General features: G+C 38.2%; 1 protein-coding gene across 1 annotated transcript in view; it reads right to left on the bottom strand.

Moving 5' to 3' along the window:
* Positions 1-24,659, bottom strand: part of ANKRD50 (ankyrin repeat domain 50) — a 44,752-nt gene that overhangs the window by 18,966 nt on the left and 1,127 nt on the right. The window contains exon 2 of the mRNA XM_030017953.1: positions 23,337-24,618. Coding sequence (XP_029873813.1) covers positions 23,337-23,815 — 479 coding nt within the window. The 5' untranslated portion in view covers positions 23,816-24,618. The remainder of the gene's footprint in view (positions 1-23,336; positions 24,619-24,659) is intronic.

Below are 24,659 nucleotides of genomic sequence, written 5' to 3'. Positions count from 1 at the left end.
TGAGGTAGACTGAACTAACAGAAGCAGAGACAGTTTGAACAGTCAGTGATGTAAATCTTGCTTAGGCAGTATTACTTTTTAATGAATTTATATTTTATAACAATACTTTAAAACAATCTAAAGTTGTTCAAGGCTGATTAGAAGACTTGGAAGAATGTTGCTTCACTAAGAAGGAAGCTACCTGGCCTAAAGTTTAAGGACTTCATTACTGCTGACTCTGTCAAAGCTGTTATTATTGCTTATCAGAAACTAATAGCGAACACTAGTTGGTCATGAAACAAAAATCTAAATAAAAGCCACATGAAATATCAAAGCTCAAAGAGTTCAAGTCTGAATGGATAACAGTTTTACAAAGGACAGAATTTCTGCCATACCTTCACAAATGAAATGCAAATTAATTTAGCAGCAGACTGAGGCATTTGATAGTGACTTTCATGTATTAGTTTTATTTATATTGAAGTTGCCAAGTTCCTATTACTGGAAAAGGATTATCTGTATCGTCAGGATGCTATCATCTATACCAGTGCATCTGACTGTGCAGCTAAAAATCTCAAATTTGCATGTATTGTTGCCACCCTTAAGGGTACTCCTTAAAAATATATCTAACTCTGCACTTACATGTATCTTTAAATAGCTACTACAAAACTGTCATGTCTCTCCAGTATTTCCATGATATGCTGTTTTTTGGGAAACTTCATAATGATTTAGGCCCGTAAGTTTCACTGACTAAATCCTTTTTGGCAAGTCAACTTTGACTTCATAGTAAAAAAGATTCAGCAAATGAAACAAGGTGAGAAAAATACATATCTAACAGTTTACTCTCTTTTGTAGATTTGTTATTTGCACGTGTCCAGAAGGCAAGCACTTCAGAAGTACTTTTTGTTTTACTCAAGACCATAATAATCTTTTCTCATTTATTTTACTGAACGAGTTTATCTTCAGAAGACTTTGGTCAACATATTATTACCTACCAAGCATTCAAACTGGAATATAGGCAAATCTTGCCTGTTAATGGAAGAACACAGCCCACTTCAGAAATTATTTGTAAGCCCTGTTAGTGGAAGGTTTGTTATTTTCTGGTTTTCTGACTGAGAAAAATGCAAAATGGAAAGAGAGTGGCGCACCTTTCATGTCCAACAGTAACAGTAGAATCTAGCAGAGCAGACTAGGTCATCTATTACACTTGGAGAGATTTCCCCAAAGGTATAAAAAGGAGGTACAAAATACTTGTGTTCTGAAAGTATTCAATATTAGATAGATTTTAAATCCCTATCACTGCCCCCCCCCCCCCCCCCCCCCTTTTTTTTTTCAGATGCACAAGACTACTGAGAATTCTTTGGTACTTCCACAGCCAGTTACTCTTTCAGAAGATGCCTGAGGTACAACTAAAATCACTGTTAACTAAGCTGGGAAGTTAAGCAGCTACCAATTTAGAGAACAGGAAATTAAAGTAGCCATAAGGTTAAAATTACTTTCCTAAGTGATGCCAATCCCACAATGAAAGGAGGCAGATGGAAATGACCACATTTTCCACCCCTTCCCCCAGCAGAATGCTGCCTTGCCCCCTCAGCTATTTATGTCAAGGCTTTTTCCCTGCAACATTTCTCTTTCTATCAAAACCAATTTTCTTTTCACACAGTTCTCTATATGAAATTACTTTTTGAGTATGAATGTTACTATGAGATATGAAGAAATGGTAATGGTATCTTAAATTAAAATCTCACTTAAAATCTGTGTGACCCTAACAAAATGCCTACAAAATATCTTACGAGCATCTGACAATGTTCTTGTGTCAGTATTTACCTGTTGGGAATACCACCAAGAAAAGCTAACCGTCAAGTCCGGGAAAGAGTCGCAAATCATGCTGCTAAATTCCTGCAGCATGTAGCAGTTGGCTGTAGTAGGTCAAATCAAAGGGTTCACCCTGGCTCCAAACAGGGTTGAAAGCAGATGTCTAAGAAATAATGTAAGCACTGGGAAAGCACTAAACCACATTTTTCCAGAACTCTCAGGGACTGCAGCAAACAGGGCTTCCAGGGACTTTCTGAACCAGAGATTGAGTCTTTGCATTTAACATCCCTTAACTGACCACGCTTCCACAGATTTGTCCAAGTCTTCTGTGAACCGATTTAAGCCTCCGGCATCCACAACATCCTGCAGCAAGGCCTTCTGCAGGTTACTTACACACTGCATGGAAAAAGCCCTTCCTTTCATAGTTTAAAATCCAAAATGTTCTTGTTTCATTTGATACCCTTCAGCATCTGTACTGGAAGGGACGGTGAGCAATTATGTCATATTCACCTTCTCCATGCCATTTGTCATCTTCTGACTTGTACCACAGTCTCTCTGAGCCATTTCTTTCCAGGCAAAAGAGTCCTAGCATAGTGATGGTGCTTCATAAAAAGCTATTCCACAGACCTTTGTCTCCCTGCACTCTGCTTTTTTCCACTTCACGATGCTTGTATTTCTGAACCTTAACATAACTTAAATTCCACTAGGAAAAATATACGCACGCATACATATATATACATGCATATAAGAAATGAGGCACAATGACTTCTCCCAGCTTACAGCAATATTATTAAAGTGTGGCATTGACAAGACATTGATAAGGCTTTCTCTTAAAGTGCGCTTAGAAACCATTTGATAAGCTTCTGTTCCTCCTAGATGTTTTATATCTCTTTAGTTCAGAGTAGATGCCAAGTAACGTAATAGTGAAACTTTTCAGAGATGCTAAGTGCTGTGCTAACTTGCCAGAAGTCACGTCATGTTTACCTCCATAATGTGACTTAGTAATTCCACTCCCCTACAATTTCTTGCTTGCATAGGAAAATTACATAAAGCAACACGGAATTAACAATGTCATAAAGTACTTCCATAAATGGTGATTCACCTACAGATTGTTGTAACAGATTGCTTAATTTGCAGAGTGCCTCTCAAAAGATTAGTTGATTTTCTTTACCTTCTAAAAGGATAACAGCTTTATCTTTATAACTTTTATATTCAATGCAGATATAAAAGAGGTTATCATTACAGAAAATTTCTGAAATAGAAATCATGATTTAAAACAACAAAATTAATTAGTCAGTAAAAATACAAAATCTCTAGAGAAAACAGCACAATTAGGTATTTTAAACGATGGAATTCATTTTAATGGCAATGTAATGTAATGACTTATTTATGTAGAGCAAAGGTGTTTCACATGCTCTCTAGCAAATAAGGAGTCCTCAGAACAATGAGCCATCCCACAGAATTCTTCAGGATTGCTACTGAGTTGACTGAACCCATGCAAACATGATTTTCCACATATGGAAGGAATACATACAGACTATGCTGAAGTTCTGCTTATGATTATCCTTGAGATTTTTAGGTTGGATCCACAAAAATACCAAGACACAACAGAACAAAGTAGAAAGATAGCGGCGTTGTCCACAAAGGCTGAAAAGAGAGTCACAGTGGAATGCACATACTTGCTAAAAAACAACAACAAAAAGAAAAAGGCAAACACACACATGCCAAATAACAATTAATGAGTGGTTCTAGCAAAAGAAGTTATAAATCCTAGTTTCTTATGAATGTGTTTCTTATATTGGATTGTCTCTGGTGAATAGGAAATTCAGTTATGTCCCCACTTAAATCGTTTGATGCCTGTTACAGCGTGAACATAGCTCATCCCTAAAAGGGTTCCCTTTTCTCTATCCAGCTGCTTGCATTTGCTACTGACAAACACACAGAACAAGTGTATAAAACTTAAGCCAGAAGCAGCAACGAAAAAAAGAAAAAAACCAACCCCAACACGCCCACCCACCCCCCATTTGTTAAAGTCCAAGTGCTGCTACTTTTAGCAAAACCTGAAATTCTTCAAATGTCATGACAGAAATGACTGATATGGAAATCTGCTTAACTACTGCTACAGCTCTTAAGTTTCTTTTTCAACATCAGTATGACAATTCTTCAACAAACTGCCTTTTGAGCCACCTTTTCACCAATAGGTTTTAATTTAACACCTGTACTTCAGTTACAGCTGCTGATGCCAAGAAGAATCATCCCAGTGGTCTACGCTGGGAATTTACAAACTCTGCTCTTTTCAAAGAAAGTTTTTAAAAAAGCAGACAACATGATTATCCAACACATAGCCTTCTTTGCTCTCTCCTCCTGCTTTTTTGTAAATGCTTCTACACCAGGTTCCTTGTGCAAATTCACCAGCTATTTGTCATATTCCCAATCCCTGCATATTAAATTAGCCTTTCTCGCCTCCACTTCCTTCCTTAATTATTGAGGGGTTAACTCCTCCTCCTCATTTTAAAGTATTTGATGCCTCCAAACATTTTTATTCAGAGGAAATAATCTCTGTAAGCTACAGCTAGGGAGCCAGCTTCAGGATTAATTCTGAAAGTGGGCATGCACCCATAGCTCTTGCAAAGGTGGAATGCGAAACTGATTTTGCCCAGCGGAACACACTCTTTTCTACACCAGGCCAATGCTATCGAACAGGTCAGGGATACACTTCTGCCAACACACAAATTACATGAGGCTGGCTGGCAGGAAAGGACCCATATTACCCCCAAGCACGCAAGCAGCAACTACTTTTCAACTAGCAGCTAGCTTATGCTCAGACTTTGCATATGTTGTTCTCTTCTCCCACTCTGTCTGCTTGAGTTTTTCTTACGTACCAAGAGAACGGCACTGTGCTCTGTGCTTGCTCTGGTTTGGACCACGTGGAATGTTATCACTCGGAATGTGGCTGGATCCGCTGTTCGGGTCATATTTTTTACTGTTGCATTTTGTCAGGTTGGAAAGAACAGCAGTGCCACAAGTTAAAAAACACCACTACAGGACATGAGCACAAGAAAAGGAAGGCAAACATCCCAAATGGATTTTTAAAAATGGTGCTAAGTGTTCTGAGTGATGTTTACTGCTGTCAGGTAAGGTTGCCCTTATGCTCTACTTCAGCTCATCTGCCCCTCTCTGTCTTTGGGAGTTCTGAAATGTTAGGAAGTTGGCATTCTCCTGCTTGAGTTCACCAGCACCTCCCTGCTGAGATCCCTGCAGAACGTCTTCTTTCCTAAAGCCTACCTGCATTTCAAAAAGGAAAGCAATATTCATTGCCAGTGAGAAGGTTCATATGTGGTATTTACAGTTAAGTTAGTATCAATGCCACTATTCTGAGTCACAAGAAACTGTAGTAGGCGATCACACGGAATAACAGAAAATAGCCGCAAATGCTGTGAGGATTGTAATTCCTTGGAATTGAAGTAATTCCTTGAGGATTGTAAACATATGCTGAAAAAAAATGTATTCGTAATACCTTGGATGAATAGGTTTGGCAATTACTAGCAACATGGTGGAATTGACCAACTGACACCGGCAATGAAGGTTACATCGAGTTTTACCTGAATTTATTATTCTATTGGCAAATATTTGCCATAGAACTTTATAAAACGTTCACCTTACATGCAAGGGACAATGCAGTGCCATCCTCTGGATGAGATCTGAATGCCTCGTAGAGTTTACAAGGAAATTGCTCATTTGCACATTTGATCTAAAGAATTATTGAAGATTAAAGTAATGGAGGAATATGCCTATATATATTGGATGGATATCTTTGTGTATATATATATTTATACATAAAGAGTTTAACGATACCTAGTGTATAACAAAATAGACAATTCTTCAAACGCTAGTCTCAATCTTCAGAAAACCAAACAAGCATCTTCCTTCTTATGGGTGGTCTACAACATGATATATCACAGCAGTTTACCATGTAATTTTTAAGACACTCATTTCCATTTATGTTTGTATCAGAAAATACAGAAAATGAAGTACATAGTGAAACTGTAAATAAGCCAACTATATTTACATAATGTTGTAGTAATTTTTGCCAGCAACATACGAAGTAGTGGGATTTTTGCCTAAAAATCACACACAGAGACCTAACCAGAGAATCCTAACCAGTAAGTGGAAACCTGATGCTGCCTCTGCCAGCTCTGAATCAGGTGTAGCAGAAGCTCCATCTTCCCCAGCCCACTGCTGGGGACATGTAGGGAAGGAGAAGGCTCTCTAGGGCAGCTAAGAGCTGGAGGTGCTGCATGACAGCAAAAAGGGAAGGAATTACGGTATACGGACATTACGGAGGGGAGTCCAGGCCATTGCAAGGTACCTTAAGGGCACTAATCTATCTACAATGGGGTTTTCACTACTTCCACTGCTAATGGAAAAAACGTAAAAGATTTAAGTTGTGTAAGAATAGAAAACAAAATGCAAAACTCCACATTTTTTAATCATAGGTACTTAAAAAATTCTCACAAGTGACAGCAAATACCCCACCTTGCTCTCCACTGCCTCATGAGCTTACAGACACATTTATTTGTATATTATAATAATCCAGGGGCTGGTTAGCAGAATACAATCCATTAAGGATGTGCTCCCCCAATTTGCATTTAGAAGAATGAAGCCAGTGAAGACAAAACTGTTAAAGACTGTCAGAAGCTGCAGCGAAGACAGACGTATGCCAGCAGCTGAATTTTTCTGTTTTCCAAACTGCATATGGGGCATAGGTCACAATAAAAGAAGAAAAGGTAAACTTCACTTCTAATAAAATTGACAATTCCTGCTGCTCAGCTGATGAAATATTACCCTCTTTCCGAGAAGACTTTCAGCAGCTGTATTCACACAGAAACAAAAACCAGAGCATCTTTACAAATTACTTGCCATACTGTTAGTAGGTTAGTAAGTTTTACTTTGTCCTATGACAAGACATTTATGCCTTACAGATGACTGACAGTAAACAGTTTATTTACCTGCCTCGTAATGCATTCTGGCTAATGATTAAAAGGGAAATTCTAATGGTCAAGTCCAATAGCTGCTTTCTGTATAATCACCCCAATTCTTGGCACTATCTACATGCGTAATACAGGCCTTTCCTTCTTACTAATTGCCCAGCTGCTCATACTGGTAATAACATCCTGAAAAATATACACACAGGACCATTAACAATGGAAATATTTGAGAAATACAAGGGCTGTGAAGCATAGAACACTTCTACAGTTAAAAAGTTGCAAAATAAAACATATGGCTAAGTATGGCGAAAGTGAACTGACCCAGTTTGATGTGCGCACACCTGTGTACATACCGATGGATTTCATCAGGTTATTGAGGTATCTGTTCTGTAATTTTTCAGCATGATAAAGTGTACTGCAACTGATTATGACTTTCTGACAAAGTGCAATACTGGAATTATACACACTCATGGACTACAGTATAATATAGATTGTTGTTTCTAGTAAATTATTTATTTACAGGCTGCACAGAAAGACAAACTGGCTCTAGCAGTTCTACCCAACTACGGTTAGTCTTATGAAGGAAGAGGCAGAAAGCAGAAAAGAAAAAAAAAACCCTGAGAATCACCTATTATGAAAGCTCTGGGTACAGTACATGCATGCAAATCCAGGGTCTGGTCTTTTCAGAAGCAGTGAATTAGAAACAGCAGGCAAGTCTTGTGCAATTCAGTACCTGATTTTGCAATGTCTTGTAGAAACCTGAATTTTATCTCTAATTGTAAAGCAGACTTGCAGTCCCAACAAGGAGAGCACAAAAGCTAGCTCTAGGGCATCAGCGCAGACAAAAATAGAGTTTTATCTTAGAACCAGCGCCATCGGTCACACATAAACAGCGCACGCTGGACCCCCGTGTATTGATTAGAGACCTCCTACTGTCTCATACAAATATAGGGGTGATTTTTGTCTCTAAAGCATTGTCAGTGGATCTACCGGTAGATTTACTTGAAATCTCAGAAAATAGAAACCTTAATAGCAAATATTTGGTGTAATAGTTGGACTGCCTAGAACAGTTTGCAAACAACTCAGCTATTAAAAAGGACAGACAACTGTAGCTGAAAACCATTCACACCTGCTACCACGAGCAGGTTGACACCCTCTATATTTTTAAATGGAATATATTTGCCATATGTGCTAACATATACAATATGTTCTGCACTACTCAGAGTCTGACATACAAAAATCTGAGTCCCTACCAAAGGCAAAGAGGAGGAGAGTACAGGAAACAATGCAAACATTTTCCTGAACACGTAATATAAAATAGTAATTTATTCCACACAAACTCTCACAGTTTTGTTTTTTAGTGATTGAGAGGTCATCTAGTCCACTTCCCTGCCTACAGCTGCATCAGCTCTACATCTGTCATCCCTGAGAGATACTAGAGTCTAGGCATTCCTAAAGACTTCCACTGATCAATACTCTGTCTCCCCAAGCAATCTATTCCAGTGCTTCAATATTCTTGTAATTGGCAAGTTTTCCCCTTTGTCTAACCTTAACCTGTCTTCCTGCAATTTAAACCTTGTACTTCTTGCCCTATTACTTGTGTCCCATGGATAACAGAAGGGTCATTACAAGGAAGCCAGTAGCATCCAAAATTTGTAACCATTTCCCTCTACTCAGTCAGCCAGACCATTAAGGAACCCACTGAAAAGAGACAGATGCAGGACAGACCTCTATGAAATCCAGCATGATGTGCTGTGTCAGTTTGAAAATGAACTGCTGATAATTACTCTCTAAGTACAGTTACTCAACTCTTTTTGCACGTAGCCAAATATAGTACTAACTTGCACATAGCCTGTTTGCACGAGTCTCATGTAAGCATCAAAGCCTTCCTGGAGTCAAAATGACATATCCCTTATCCACAAGTACTATTACTCTGTCTCTTAGAAAAAGAGGTTAGATTAGATCTGTCAAAACCAAATCATGTCATACTGTGTTAGCTGTTTTTCAACTCTTTGTTATCTTCCAGCTGCTTGCAAATAGTTTGTCTGATTATTTGTTCTGGCATTTTTTATTTCAATTGACACGCTTCTATTCTTTTTGTCCCTTTTTAAAGCAAGGCACTAAATATACATCTTTTTCTTTCAAGTCTGAATTTTCAGCCATCCTGATAAAGATAACCTGTCCTTTGAAGATAATCAGTAACAGTTCATAGGCTGAACAGTTTGAAAATATCGCACCTATCCTATGCTGTTTTCTGGTTGGGTTTTTTGTTGTTTTGTTTTGTTTTGTTTTTTTTCTTTTGGTCCAGGCTATTTTTTCTGTGTTCTTACTTCTTTGTTGCTAGTTTTAATTAAGTTAGCTGACTGCAAAAGCACTGTTTTTAAGAAAGGGCAATATACACAATCATTGAGCATTTTGGCTTTCCCAGTGCTATCAGTTTTTCCTCCCCAGTGAATAGCAGACCAATACTGGGTGGATATTGTCTTCCTTCTGCTAACGTACGTATGGAATTATTTCTTATTACCAAACAAAACACACCTTGCAGGAAACATGAACAACGCACCTTGAACTTTCAGTTTTGCCCTCATTTTCACATTACTCTTTTACTTTCATATTCAGTAGTCAATCTCCCTTCCGCAGTGTTCATTCTGAAGTTTAACACATGAATGATGAGGAGCCCAGGTTCACTAAATTGGACATCTAATATACTGCTTTGAGACTTCAGTGTTCTTTCCAGCTAATTCCTTTCTTTCATTATACTTCTCTTCGTTAGATCTCACCCACAAATTATCTGAGGTCACCAACATCTCCAAGTCCACTGCTCTTAGTTTGTCCTTCTTTCCCCTCCTCTTCTAAACATCATGCATTTAAGATCATTTCATAGGCACTATCTCCAAAAGTTGCCTTTCATTTGCTCACCTAGTTCTTTCCAATCTGATTGAAGCAAATTTATGTCCTCCCACTAGCTATTTTCTCCTCTTTGACATTAGAAATATGGTCACTGACAGACTCCTGCTTTTATCATGCTTTCCCAGCTGATGTTCATCTCCTACTTGTTTTGTTATCCAAATTTTTCAACTATGTAGACATTATTGTCCAAATTCTTTGCCTTGGATAATTCCATTTGATATCTTAGAGAAGCTTAGCTTACTTGATCTTGCTGGTTTGGTAGGGTAAAACATTTGAATTTTAGGAAAGACATGGTTTAGAATGGTGTGAATCTCTCTAAGTTACTGACAACTACTATACCTTGCCAAAGCAGGTAAGCTTTTAGATACACAAGATGGTCTAATAGGTTGTTAGGCAGTTTTATTTACAGTCCATAGAAGATAACACTTTTACCAACAAACCTTTAAGTAGATATCACGCATGTAAAACTATCACCACATGTAGTGTCTATCTCTTATCCACTGATTTTTCAATGGCTTTAACTTCTTTAGTTTATTCTACAACTACAAACAAGCATACGACATACAAAACAACCCCTGAACAAGCTACTTCTTTTTAAACATACCAGTTATACAAGTTCTCCTGACAGATCTCAGAGCATTTAAATCAGTCTTGACTGTGTACTAATATTTCCAGTTCTGCTTGTTCACCCCATACCTTTTTTCCATTAGTATAAAGACACCTAAGGCATTTGATTACTAAGTCACTTATCTTCCTCTTTGTCCATCCCATGACCCTAAATGAATAAACCTATTTCCTCTGCTCCTCCAGCCCCAGTTTTTGAGCTGTTGTCTAAGTTGCTGTTATTTATATTTACTCCTGGGATTTGTTATCCACCAGCTGTTGTTTAAAAGCTCTCTTTTATTAGGGTCAAAAATCACTGCTTTTCTTTGTATTAAGCATCAATTAAATTCTCATTGTTTGTTTCCACAATTGAATCTCTTTCTTAAAAAAAAAAAAGAAAAAGAAAAAAAAAAAGGTGGGGAGCGTCAAAGAACATAGAGTTTACATCAAATGCGTGAGATGAAAGCATCAAATCAGACTCACTGAAAACTATTATTAGTTGAAATGAGAGAATTACCTGTACTGCACCTTATTTTCTGTACCTGTAAAGTTAGGATAATAACTTACTTTGTAAATATTCAGAAGTCTGTGGTTGAAATGCAACATGTAGGAGTGGGGTACCACAATAAGAAAACTAACAAGTCTATATATGCAACAGAAGGTATTAAAATTACAAAGTTAGTTTTAAATCATTTATGAAACCAAAGTGAAATGTATAGTCTTTTCAGCTTTCCTTATTAACTACCTGGTTCCTTGGCCATATAAGAATTAATAATTTTCTGTTAAAACAAAAATGTATCTTCTTCTATGAGCAGTGTTATTTGAACACATTAGTATACAACTGAATTGAAATTCTTATAGCTTTACAGGCATTTGAATTTGCTGGTATTATTCTACGTTTTGGAGATAGACAAAATCCATTTCTTTCTTCTGTCTCAATTTATGCAGAGCATGAACACAACTGAAGAAACAGATATTGCCTTCCACATGTACGATTGTATTTGTTGACATGAGAGAAATGCTAGCCCCAGAAAAGAAACAAAAAAAACCCCAGATGAGACAGGTAGAAAACTGCACGGAATACATTCAATTGTGTGGGTTTTGTCAGGCTACATTCTAGTTTACTGTTCAGCCAGCCCTACGTTCTATTATTCCATGACCGTGTAACAAAGGACAATAGCATAACGCACATGATACAACACAGTCACCGTTATTACTGCAGTTCAGTCTGACAATCCCCAAATTAATTAGATTTTTCCTATGCATTTGATTCCAGAAGAAAAAAAAACCCCAAACATTACTGATTGGGAAGCACAAAGAAGAGGTGCTGCAGTGGGTATTTCAGCAGTGAGCTGTTTCTTCAGAACAGGGAGTTCTTGAATTGCCTGCCTGGAGCAACCAGGATAAACAACAATATACATTTTGAAATCTTGATCATTCCCTAATCAAGTTGCTCTATACCTGCCCTTCTCATTTTTTGCACATCATCATAAAGCACCCCACACGTCAACTGTTGAACTGATTGCAGGATTATACTGTTCAACCCCATTTTCAGAAAATCCTCTGCACAAATACCAGATGAAAAGCTGTTAAGATTTTACCTTACTAGTCAAGCACTTAAGACAGCTTTCCTCCTATGTTTGCATTACCACATATCTTTTTCCATCTTATTTTCTCAAGTGAAAGGGACTATCTCAACCTTTAATTGTACTGTCTTAGTTGAAGAGGCAACAGATGGAGCAGCTTTCATGTGTCCCATTCAAAATTACTCTCCCATACTCCCCAAAGTAGAATCCACAGCATATGTTCCTCATGCATCACTCTGGGTCCATATTAGTTACCTTGTGGTTTGGTTTAGGGTTTTTTTTCCTCCCCCAGCCCCAACCAGATATAGTTTCTCTTAATATGACTGTAAATCTCGTATTGATCCTTTCTGTACCTTCTCTGTAATTTACTTTAAAAAACATTGTTAGGTTAGCACCATGTGAACCTGATTCTATTATCTTACAGCAGTGATGCATTTAGCGTTGGAATTGATTCTATATCTTTATATTTAGTAAGATCTACTTTTAGCCTTAACCACAATAGAACAAGTGACAGAAACTATATCCTCCTCCTCTCCCCCCCCCCCCGCCCCGCAACAATTTATACACAACATGTTTACTGTGGATGGCAACTTTTATCATAATTTAAAATAGATGGGGATACTAAGGAAAAAAGTATACCTGAAGTCATAAAAATTGAACTTAATGTGAATGTGCAGTACCTGCTACAAATCACCTGGGGAAAAAAAAAATATATAGTTTTTTCTTCACTTTTTAAGAGAAAGTAAGCGGAACAAAGCTGAAGCAAAGGAAGTCACAACACTCTCCAATACAAAATAAGGCACCTGAAAGCAAACTGATGCATACAATTGTCAATGGAATGCAGTAAAAGTTTGGAAAGTTTACCAAAGTTTCTAGAGTGGTCAAACTAACGTGTGTTGGTACCACTGCCATCACGTACACCAGTGCAACAGCGAGGCAACCTAACAGAAGAGTGCGTAACGTTCTTCCTACTTAAAACTCTTCGTGTTGTTGTCTACTTAAGTTTCCATCTGTTAGAGAAGGCAGAGCTGATATTCTGCTAATTAGAGTAATCTAAAATCATACAGGACACAATTTCTCTTATCATGGATCAGCTGCACTTTACCTACAAATAGAGCTTTTTACCAATGTCCTGTTGAACTCTACCTCATGGAAGTGTAGAAAAAGGATAGACAGCTTCATGATTGTATCATGCTCACCATCACTGCAGGAGAGCTAATGTAGTTAAACCAAGATTGGTTAATTAAGTGCTTTAAGATGGAAATCATGCTGTAATCCCATTCTTAACAGTTTTTCCTCATGAGGTTCATTCATATCTGCCCATTACTGTCATCTCTATACTGCTGGTATTTTCCTTAACCAACCTAGAGCTTCTGAACAGTTTTCTGCCTCTTCCAGGACAACTCCACGATTCTTCAAATAACCTTAAATAAGATGCTGCCATCCCCCCTTCCTCTTAATCTCTTTCGTCTACTAAGATATCGCGGATCTTTAGCACACAAGCTTGCATCTGTGCAGCCAGATACTCATCTCCCCTTCTTCACGCACGCACCAGTATACCAACTCTTACTAGTATGTAACAAAGGAAAAAAGATGGAGACGACATCATTGATGGGCCGCAGACCGAAAGTTCACTTACGTATGATCCTTTATTCCCATTCTTCCTCCCACTCCTGTCAATTTAAACAACAGCATCCAAAACCAAGCCAAGAAGTTTGCTCGCCTTCTATCAACAGCAAAGGCTTTTTGGTCCTTGCTTTATGTGAAGCTATCTGCAAACATGCAACATAGAGAGGACTTCGATTGCAATTGTTTTGCTCTTTTCACTTCATCAGCTATGTAAATTTCTCCACTTGCCTTCTTTTCTTGATCTCATTTTCAGTTCTTCTTTCATGCTATCCCATCACATTTTGATGTCATCAAGTGTACCAGGAACATACCCACCTACAGTCTTTGCAGCACCTCCTCTGCAATACCTTTGAACACCTATATACAATTCAACCCTTATTTCAACATAATTATTTTTAAGTTTTTTTCATAACACTTGCCTTTCTTCCTAATTATTTCTCTTTGAGCAGTAGTTCTTCAATCATGAAGTGTTTCTGCATTAACTATTCAAAACATTCCTACTCCTAGACAAAGTTAGATTTCTCACCATTCCCAGTGTATTGTACACATCATCACGCAGAAGAAACTGAAACCTCTTCAATACATTGCTTCACTAACACTTTCAGGAGGCGATATTTCAATACTATCTTTTCCCAGTATATTAGACACACTAAGTCCTTTCTACTTCACAATCCGCCAAATCCTTTTCATTTTTTCATTAAAAAGGAAGAAAAGAAAAGAAACTTAAACCCTTGCACAAGCTATGAACATGTGCATAGAAAACTGGAGGGAAGGGAAATAATTAACAAGTGAGAATTGCTATGAAGGTCCATCTAACTAAACAGCTTATAGGAAAACCTGTAAGGTTTAAGACTGAGCCACACAGATTAAAGGCAAAATGTTAATGCCTATACAAGTAGAAGACAAAAAGGTCTATGTAAGTTGTCATTATTAAAATGCCTTGGGGAAACTTTCTTATGGTAATTTAAACTGAAAAGGTTAAAACCTTAAATGGTATTATGTTCAGTCTGTATGCAATGCTTCCATACAATGAAAGAAGAACATACAACTTGCTCTTGCAGCAACACTAACTGTTGCTATGTGACCCGTTAACTCCAGAGATTTAAAGGAAAAGCCTAAAGAGAAACATGCCACAAAGTACTTAAGCTTCAGGCAATGCTCAACTTTCTAATAGTCTAGAGAGCGCCGGAACACAGCGTTTTCTATGAAACCTTGGGTCAGTTAAAAGTCTAAAGCAGCAGTTAAACATTACATGTACATACTAAGAATCAGAAGCTCCATCAGAGCGAAGATGCTCCCACAAGAGCGAGTTTATGAAAAACCAATTTACCTTCTGCAACTTCACTTTCACTGAGCTGGGAATACAAGCTGAGTTGGCAGATTCTGTTTAACCTCTTGTGCATGCCTTACAAAAATAGTTTCTCATCTCACCCATGAATAGGTATGATTTTCAGCTGGTGTCCTGCCTCTATCATTTTTGACTATAAAATAAATCATGTTACTGAACAATTAAAATAGACAAATGTTGTGTTTACAAGAAGTCCCTATAATATGCAGGAGAAATATGTAAATACTTATAAATTAACAGACTCATACCACACAAAAGTCAGCACAGAAACTGTACTCATAATTACTTGAACTGCTCTAACTAGTAAGCTACATTGAAGACAAGGAGCATTTTACCACACATTTAGCATTAATACACTGTAGTTATTCACATCTTCACAGTACACCACCACCCAGGAGACAGTATTAAGGTTCAGTGCGATACTTTTTTTTTTTTTTGTACTGTTCCTTACTTCTTTCATACAGACTGTCTTGTTCACCGTTTTTCTTCATTAGATCTCAAAAGATCTTTTGATCTTGCAGACATCAGCTTACATGTAGCTGCTTCCTATAAAGAGTTGTAAAAGGCTTTGTGCCGTGAAATCTGTCTGTTATTTTTAATATTTTATGTCTCTCGCTACACAATCACTAAGTGTAGGCCTCCACAGTATGAAGATCCATCTACCAGAGAGCTAAAGACTGTAAAACTGTCCAGTCTTTCTGATGAAATCCATAGGAGTCAACTTTTTAAAATTAAAAAGTACCTCAGCCACTTGATGTTGAAGGTACATATTTTTGACACAGATTTTTTTCACCAGAAATGAGATACTAAAATCAAATTGTAACTATGCCATTATGATTGAGTACATAGTACTGTCAGTGATAAAGGGAGGCATGTGCTCCTTATGTTTTGGCATGACTATGTTTGACAGACTTAAGTTTTTCAAAAAGCAGAGACACTTAAATCCTTTCATGAATCTAGCCTTAAATCACACAGAATTGACAGCTTGTCATTCCAACGCTGAACTTCTCTGGAATCGCAGACTGAGACTAGAAACAGGCAGAAGACTACACGGGAGAGACCACCGAGAACCTCGCTTGCTAGAGCACCGCTTGCACTTGTCCTTTGGCATGCTGTAGGTGCCGAGATGTTGAACCACCCATTGATGCACCACAGAAGTCTACAAAAAGGTACCTCCCACAAACCAACTTGCTTTTAACTGAAATCAGCTTGCTTTTAACTGAAAATAGTTATGGCTCCTACTATAAGCAGAATTCAATCTTGTACCAGATCAAGCTCCTCTGGGCTAGGATCCAACTCCCTTCAGGATTCTAGTCAAGCATAAGTGAAAGATGTAGGAATGGACAAAATTATGAGAAAGGACAGAAGTAGAATGTTGCGTATTTACACATCTAAGATGTTGCTCAGAAAAATTCCCTTTAGATACAGAAACCTTTATTTAGCTAAGGGATTTTTTTAATGTCACATTCTTAGGTGTGATCTCTGAGGAAAGACTAACAAGTTGGAATTATTTAATTTAAAGATGAGATGAAAGAGAATAAAGCAGTATGCAAATATGTAAAAGGCTGTCCCAAAAAGGAAAGAAAGAATCTATTCTCCATGTCTCTGGAGAACACCAGAAGTAGTAACAAGCTTAGATTATAGCAAGAAAAAAAACCCTCAGGTTAGACATATGGAAATTTTTTTCTGATAAGAATTGTGAAGCATAAGAGCAGATGAAGCAAGCATCTCTCAGAAACAGACTTGGTTTCTTCTGCCTGGGGAAGGAGATGGTTGGTGGACTTGATTTTCTGAGGTCCCCTTCCAACCTTCTCTCTCAAGGTCGAAATCAGTCACTTGCACATTTGAGCTTTACATGTGGTAAATGAACAAACACACTGGAAGTTTTAACAACTTTCTTCTTTAAAGGGTCTTGTAAATTAATTCATTACACATTCAGATCTTTCTTCACATGAAACAGGATACAGTTAGTCCTTGGCTTTGTTTCTACCATTTATAGCTCTACAAAATTAGAGAGTCTGACAAGATCTGTGTTCACACCCTCCTTGTAACCGTTGCAAAACTACAGCTACCAAGATTGTACTGAAGCTGCAGAAGCAGAGGGAAAGGCTGTGTAGCATCCCTTTCCAGAAGAAAGGAGAAGAACAGAGAAAAAGATGTAGATCACTTCCAGACAATCTTTGAGACTTGGCTGAGAAAAGTCAAGACATTTCTTCTCTATGAAAAGATTAATACTGAATAACTAATGTCTTACAGAATAAATTGATAGAAATCCCAGCAGCTTTTCAGTTTCCAGTAGCCCAAGCTCAGGCATCTATAACTGTCTCCAATGTGCTGCCTCTCAATGTATCTTTTATTTCAATACCTCCTAAGCTCATGGTAAAACCAGACTTTTACTAAATGCATGTCATTTAAAAAAAATAAATATAAAAGCAAGAGAATGAAGCTCAAATATCACGTGCTACCACCTCACCCCCTCCTGAGCAAAATTAATACTGCCTGTTTTCACAGCAGTCACAGAACTTTGGGTGCTGCCAACAGCAGCAGAAGCATTTACTGTCATTAATTCACTAGCAAGGAAAGCTCAAAGTTTGTAAGGTAAAGTATCAAAGACTAACCCCGTGAAAGTCAGGATACTCTAATCTCTGATCTCAGCCATTAAAGTGGATCTGAAACTTTCTGTTAGCTAAAGACAATGCAAAAGTAAATAGTTAAGGGGGGGGGGGGGGTGTGGAGAAAGAAAAGGAAAGAACTAAAGAGGAGCTGGCCTTCAACTTCTCAGATTTACCCCAAAACCCACTTCCTTTTTTTTAATTAAGAATAAGCTACTCCAAAACAGTGAAAAGCTCACCAATGAATTGTTCAAGAAAGCCTACACAATCCATGATAATTTTAATTATATTACTGGCTTCAAAGATCGCACAAGGACCTCTAAAAAGAACAGCTTCTTCATACTTCATCTGTTATCACATACAACTCAATTTCTAAACCTGTTCCTTCATCTATGCTAAATAAATGGCAAGAAAAATGGCATTTCAGTACTGCAGATTTAAAGTCCGTGGACAACAGCCACAGAAGATTTGCTGAACAACCTGCTTTTTTCTACATTGCCAGACAAATAATCTAGAACTTGAAATAAAACATGTTTCACCTTATCATTTAGATAAGGGTAGAAGCACTCTCAATCACCTGCAATTTGCAACTTTCTGATGATACACCACTCTTGAGGGAAAGAGGGAAGAAAAAAGAAAATATAAATTAGTAGCATGGAAAGCCAATACAGGTGAAGGGCCAGGGGGGGAGGAAATGCTTGTTAGCATTGGTTGACAATCCCAGTTTTTTTAGTCTGAATTCTGCTGTTTATGATATTTCCATCTGCCAAACACAAAACACCACAGGCTTGATCCTTTGGAGTTCTCCTCCAAAGAGGTAAAAGTAACTTCACCTAGATAACAGCTATTGGCACAAGATTTGTTGTACTTTAATGCTGTCCAAGGGAATGACTCATCCAAGAAGGCTTTCAATTTTAATCAACATAAAACCCCTGCTTCAAACTTGTAGTCAGCGTAAAACCTTACATGACCCCTCACATTTTTCACAATCATGTCTACAGATATTTGCATAGTCTAGAAAACTGCTTTACTTTTTGTATCACTTAGCATTATTGTTCATGTTCCATTACAATGCAATTCTGTTGTGCACGCAGACACATAGGAACTGTACCACTGATACCTAGCGCAGCTTCACAGAGCACTAGGGTATGGAGAAACTGCAACATCCAACAATTCTTTATTGCTCTTATTTTAAAGTTTTGGTGTGGATGCCTCTTGTCACCTGTCCAGCTTAGTTAACTCTTTGGGGTTTCCCTTTACAAATACGAGTAGCAGAGATCAGGAGTTCGAAATAGAAGAAAAGCTGTGATTGTCTGGGAACCTGCAAAAGGAACCATGACACTAAATTTAGCACTAGCGTGCATAGAAAAAGAAATAAATCTGGTGTCCTTTCTGAAAAAAGGATACTTTTATGTTCCGGGGCATAGTTTCCACTACATTAATTTTTGGTAAAGAAGATGTAACATCAGCCTGAGAAAACTTCTGTGAAATTGTCATACAATGACAGATTTGTTCAGCAGCTTTTTTTTTTTTTCCTTTCTTTCTTTTAAATTTTTCTTTTCTTGGGTCCCTACCGATGAGGGACAGCTACTTGCATGGGAATGCAATTTCAGCAATGCAAATAAGTGGAAATCTGAATTCATAGCTTCATTCTTCCCCCAGTACAAATCTCTTTGACCAGACCATCTTACACTAAAGTAACTGTATTAGAAATACTTTAGTAATGAAGTTTTAGGACACTTCACAACTGAAAAAACACTTGAACATCGTTGACCCAAATTCAATATGTGAGAAGTAAGTATGTGAAAAGTCTCACAAGATTTGAAGTTTCTTGAAAAGACATGCAGAAGACAGCAAGAAACTTCATCTGTGAGTGATAGCAAAGCAGCAATACCTTCACCAACCTGCTGGGAGATGTGGAAATTCACCATTTTTTTGGATTAATTTCAGCAATTTATTAACTTCAGCAATTCACCCAAGCAAAATTCAAATTTTGCTTTAAGTTTTACTAGACCAATGCATACTAAAGGTGAGTTTAGCACAAGCTTAACAACATTATGTTACTTAACAGACACATTCTATCTCTAAATTCTTTGAAACTGACTCAGGAGCTCTGGTCATGGATGTCTTTCAGACTCAGAGCAATGGCTGCAAAAGAAATCAACTCTGCAGGGTAAACTAGGTCTACACTTCCAGTAACGTCCACTTTTGGGGATGTGAATTAAGCAAGCTCTGCCTTCCACCACTTAACTGCAGCACAACACGTAGGAATTATGTGCCTTCCCCTACTGTCTGAAGGTGTTTAATGTCACCTCCTTTGTCTGAAAAATGTAAACCAGGATCATAAGGGTGTATGTCTTTTTACAGCCTCGTCTGCACAAATTTCAGCATTATCCATGGTTTATATCAGAGTTCCTCTATGTCCTCATGGCCTTGGATAACTGATAGCTGCCTGTATTCCTACCAATCACTGGAAGTATAAACTTGCTGTAGCAAAACCAAAATCAACCCCCATTCACAACCCTAGAGATAGTATTGCAAAATCTGGGTTATTCGGATTTTGACTTTTCTATTTACACAGGGAAGAATAGACCTTTTCAATTAAATTCTTTCCGTTTAACACATCATTTCTTCTTACTTTTGGAGTCTGTAACACTCTTTGCCATTTCCTTTATACTTTCTGCTTCACTTTCACCTAAAATTCGCATGTGAGGCTTCAGCACTCTCCCTTACGTTTAAGCCTGCTTTCTGCTCCCGTACTGCATGCCGAGAAGAAAAGTGCCTCAGAAGCTGTGCTGTAAGTAGCAGTTCTTTCTCTCAGCTGTCAGTGCAGCAACAAATGCTTGTTAAATACATTTGTGTAGATCAGCCCTTCCAGCTCTTCAAATCTGCAAGATCTGCCCCTGGAAGAATTTTTAGGGCACGTTAAGATTATAAATACCTAAGAAATTTTTAAGAGAAGACATTCAAAGAGGAGAAGAAAAGTCTTAACTCTCCAGGTCATCACTTGCACGTTTATCACTATGACCATCAGGGCTGCTGAAAAGCTATTTAAAAAACATTCTTCAGAAAAAGATTGACTATTTTAACTAATGAACTTTATATTGTTTATAGACTGGCACATTACAAAGCATTAGAAAGTTTTTCTTTCTTACTATTTCTAGGACAATTAGCACAAAAATAGAATGGTGTAATCTTGTTTAGCACTTATGAAGAGAAGTCTTTCCATTTTAGGCCATGAATACATAGTTGGGTCTGCAGCAGCTGTGCAAAGCAGAGCAAAAATTTGACAGTGCCTTTAAAGAAAGATCTTTCACCTCTCCTACTGAATAAATTAAAAAAAGGTAAAAAAAAAAAATAATCAATGGAGCATTGAGACAAGAGCTTTATGCTGTTTCAGTGCCTTTACACGATGCGAAAGGCAATCAGCTGTTAAGTCTTCCTAGACCTCATTTCACATTACAACAACTTTCACTTAATGGTAAGCCTATATAACACACTGGACCAGAATACTGAAGTGCTCAGTGATAAATCTTAGAAACCATGAAAAATACTAATTTAGATTTCTGTTAAACATTTCTTGCATGCTTTATATATTAACAAAAGTTCAATTAACAAATGATCGAGATATCTGATGGTGGGAAGGGGGTCGCCAAGTCCCTCTTGTTTGCGGACAGTGATTGTATCATACAGGCAGCAGAACAAGCTCACGGTACTGCTGTCAACAAGCATCTCCTGGTCCCCTGCCACAGTGCTGAAAACTTATATTCCCAGCACAGCACCTTGTCTCTAACGCCTCATCTCCCTCAAATCTGCAATATGAGAATGAAGACTATCTGCCATAGCTGCTTTTGAGAGCAGGAGATCAGGGTAGGTGGGCAGCAAGGGAATACATGAAGGACCAAAAAAAAAAAAAACCCCCCCCCCAAAAAAACCCCAAACCCAACTCCTTGACTGAAGCTGTTGTACTACCACGCAAGTATTTTTAGCATAATAATAATAAGAGTTCACAATCACTGCTGCAAAATTTGAGAAGGGAAAGACTAGTACCAGATGTTGTGTCACATTTTATTTTTCCAGTACAAAACCAAGAACCCTGTATATTGACCTAAATGCTCGAACAGCCCATCATTGAACCCAGTGTTCATAAAAAGCAGTCTTATCTAAGAAGCTGAGTCTGACTCACAAGTATCTTTTATATTTCTATATCGCATTTTTGTCTAAAGACATTTACCTAACCCCTGTTCTTTGGAGTAAGGCAATCATGTTTAGAACAGAGGAAGGATTCCAGCTCTTAGAGAGAGCTTGCCTGGACTAAATGAGCAAGATTTCCTTGTAATACTTTCAAGCATAAACAGGCTCTTACTCAACAGATTAATCCACTTGCATGATTTTAAAAGACTGCCTAAAGCTAGATAGCCCGTCTGCTATTCCATTTATAGACACTTAATTTCACCCAGTTTTTAGTCATTAGAAATTGAGAGGGCTTAATACTTCTGAAATTAGGACATTAATAGCCACTAGAAGTTGCACCTTCACTTCGCAAGGAACAAAAAAATCCACAGTTAGTCTTGGTTTAGACTATTTGTTTTAAGACACTACACTGAGAACAATGTAGACATGCATCCTGTTTATTCAGCGGGCAAGGACATAACAGCCATCAGAACTGGAAGGCTCTTTTACACAACCGTAACAGTATAAGCAAGCACTACAGGCACTACAGTTCAACCTCAGTACTTGTTTACCCAGTCTTGGGGGGGGGGGGGGGGGGGGGGGGGGGGGGGCAGACAAAAAACAACCAAAAACAAACAGGAATTTTTTTTATACTGGAAACATCATCTAATATACCCTTAAGTACCACAAAAAGTTATGTCACTACACAAAGCTTAAGAACTTCAGTTGAACTAATATTCCAGGGAAGTTTTATACTGGCAACACAATCAACTGAAGCTCTCTTGCCAGAGACAAGCCTTATCCTTTCTGAATTTTCCTTCATTTGTGACTCAGAGGAGTAAAGACCGATAGACACGTGCTTGTGAAGGCTGTGCTTAAGACAGCACATTGTTCTAAGTGATCTATAGATATACACTCTTACACACACATCAGTATCCTTATAGAAACAAAATTCTGAGTGACATACTGAAGAGACTGGTTTGTTATGGAACACTAAGTAAAAAAATAAATATTTTCATTCAGCTTAGATAGCTGACAAACCTTCTAAGGGGCAGGGTGAGCCCGCCTGACAAATTTCTGATCCACTCAACACTTTGGAGTACGTATTTTTTAAGTAGCAATAAAGATTTGACAAAATCTTTGCATATTGTGAGAGGTAACATAAGGAGTTAATTGACATTTTCCTACCACATATTTTTAGACAAACATAAAACCGATGTGTTGGATCAGACCCAGAGATCCATTAGTCCAGTTTCCTGTTAGACAGAGCATGATACTGGAAGCTTTTGCGAGGGTCCTTTAAGGTCTGTTTCAGGTCTATGGTCTATGAAGGACAACTGCCCTACCTTTATGGCACACGAAGGCCACTGACTAGGTATCTTCCACTCTGAAGTCAATTACTTTAAAGTCTTTCCAAAACACTGGTTACAACTGAGGGTATTAGTATACAAATGTAAAAAAATTCACTATTAATAATAAATTTTGTTTAAAAAGTAAATATTTATTTATGTCAACTATAAGGACAAACTTAGATTTTTCCATGGTAGGTCTGCAAGCTCTGACAGAGATAACAAGGCATGAAACAAACACGTTTAAGCCATCTGCATCGTAGACTCTTTGGAAGGAAGACCTAAACAGAAGCTAGCATTTTTTTTTTATTTGGGTTTTATTTTTGGTAGGGTTTTTTTGGTTTTACCTTTTAAATGCTTCAGCAGGGTTCCTCTCACATTCCCCGGGTTGCAAGAGACTTTGAATAGCAGGATCTCTTAGTTTGTCCTCATATCCCTGGATCAGTCCACTGCGGCAGATTTGTGTAACTAAACCTCTAATAAACCCTCCAACACACAGCGTGTCAGAGTCTTGGGCCCGGCAGAAATGGAAGGCTAGAGCCTGACGATGTAAGCCTCTTTGCAGGTTTGCAGGTGAGCTTGGCCACAGTAACTCAGTACAGAGGGCCGTCTTCCCGCTACCGGGCCCTCCTACCAACAATACACCCCAGGCAGCTCCTTTCCCAGAGACAACACCGGTATTATTCCCAGAATTCGCTACAAGGGATGGTTTGTTGGCAGCACTACTGCTGCAGTTAGCTTTCTCCTGGAGGCAGTGCTGAAGCTTGTGGAAAACCCACTCCCTACAGTAAAACTGCTTTCCCTGCAGCAAGCTGGTTTGAGCCATTTTATAAAGCTTCTTCTGTTGGATTTGTCATAAGCAGCAGTACACCTTCAACATCTCAGAGTAGGGAGATACACATTCATCTTGCACAGAAAAAATCTTCTGCACAGAACTTGACAGAGGTTACGGTAATCAGTTAACCTTTCTTGTAAAACTTAACAGCCTCTTCTCAGGAAGGGCGTCGCTCCATTTGCATGCTTTATTATGATTAGCATAACATAATCACAGTTCAGCTGACATCGTGAAGCGGTGTCTGATACCAACGCTCAACAATACTTCTCCTATGGCTCAAAAGTTCATACAGCTCCATGGCTGCATCTGTAGTTTACACGGGTGTGTGTGTTCCCAGTATACAGGGGAGACAATACATCTGGAAAAACTGAGGGAAAGCCAACTTTTCAGTGTATACTAAATGCCTTTCAACTCTAGGCATTAATCTCTCTGGATATACATCCAGAAAAAGCTGTCCATAATAAAATGTTCCTTCTGGGAATTTTATAGAGAAAGTGATTTTTCTTCAGAGTACTACATACATACCACAAATGTGGCTAAGTACCACTTACTAAGAAACAGTCAGTTCGGACAGCGAGCTTTGCGGACTTCATACATCTGGGCAAGCGTCTGAGAAGTGCTTCGCATTATGGTTTCTTATGCAGTACAGACGACAGAAAAAAACCCCACGTTTACAGCTTCTTATTTCAATACATTCGTAAGTGTCTTCTTCAGGAACTCGGATTCTTACTGAACCTGTTCTCAGGTATCTTAATCGCAAGATGTCAGAAGAGACAACATCTTCCCCTAGAGCTCTGAAATAAAGAAGACAGCACTTTTAACCCTACATGCAAGT

This window comes from Aquila chrysaetos, chromosome 1, assembly GCF_900496995.4.
Source record: "Aquila chrysaetos chrysaetos chromosome 1, bAquChr1.4, whole genome shotgun sequence".
Classification (NCBI taxonomy): domain Eukaryota; kingdom Metazoa; phylum Chordata; class Aves; order Accipitriformes; family Accipitridae; genus Aquila; species Aquila chrysaetos.
Note: the sequence above shows the minus strand (reverse complement) of the source record. Positions and strands in the feature narration are given on the sequence as shown.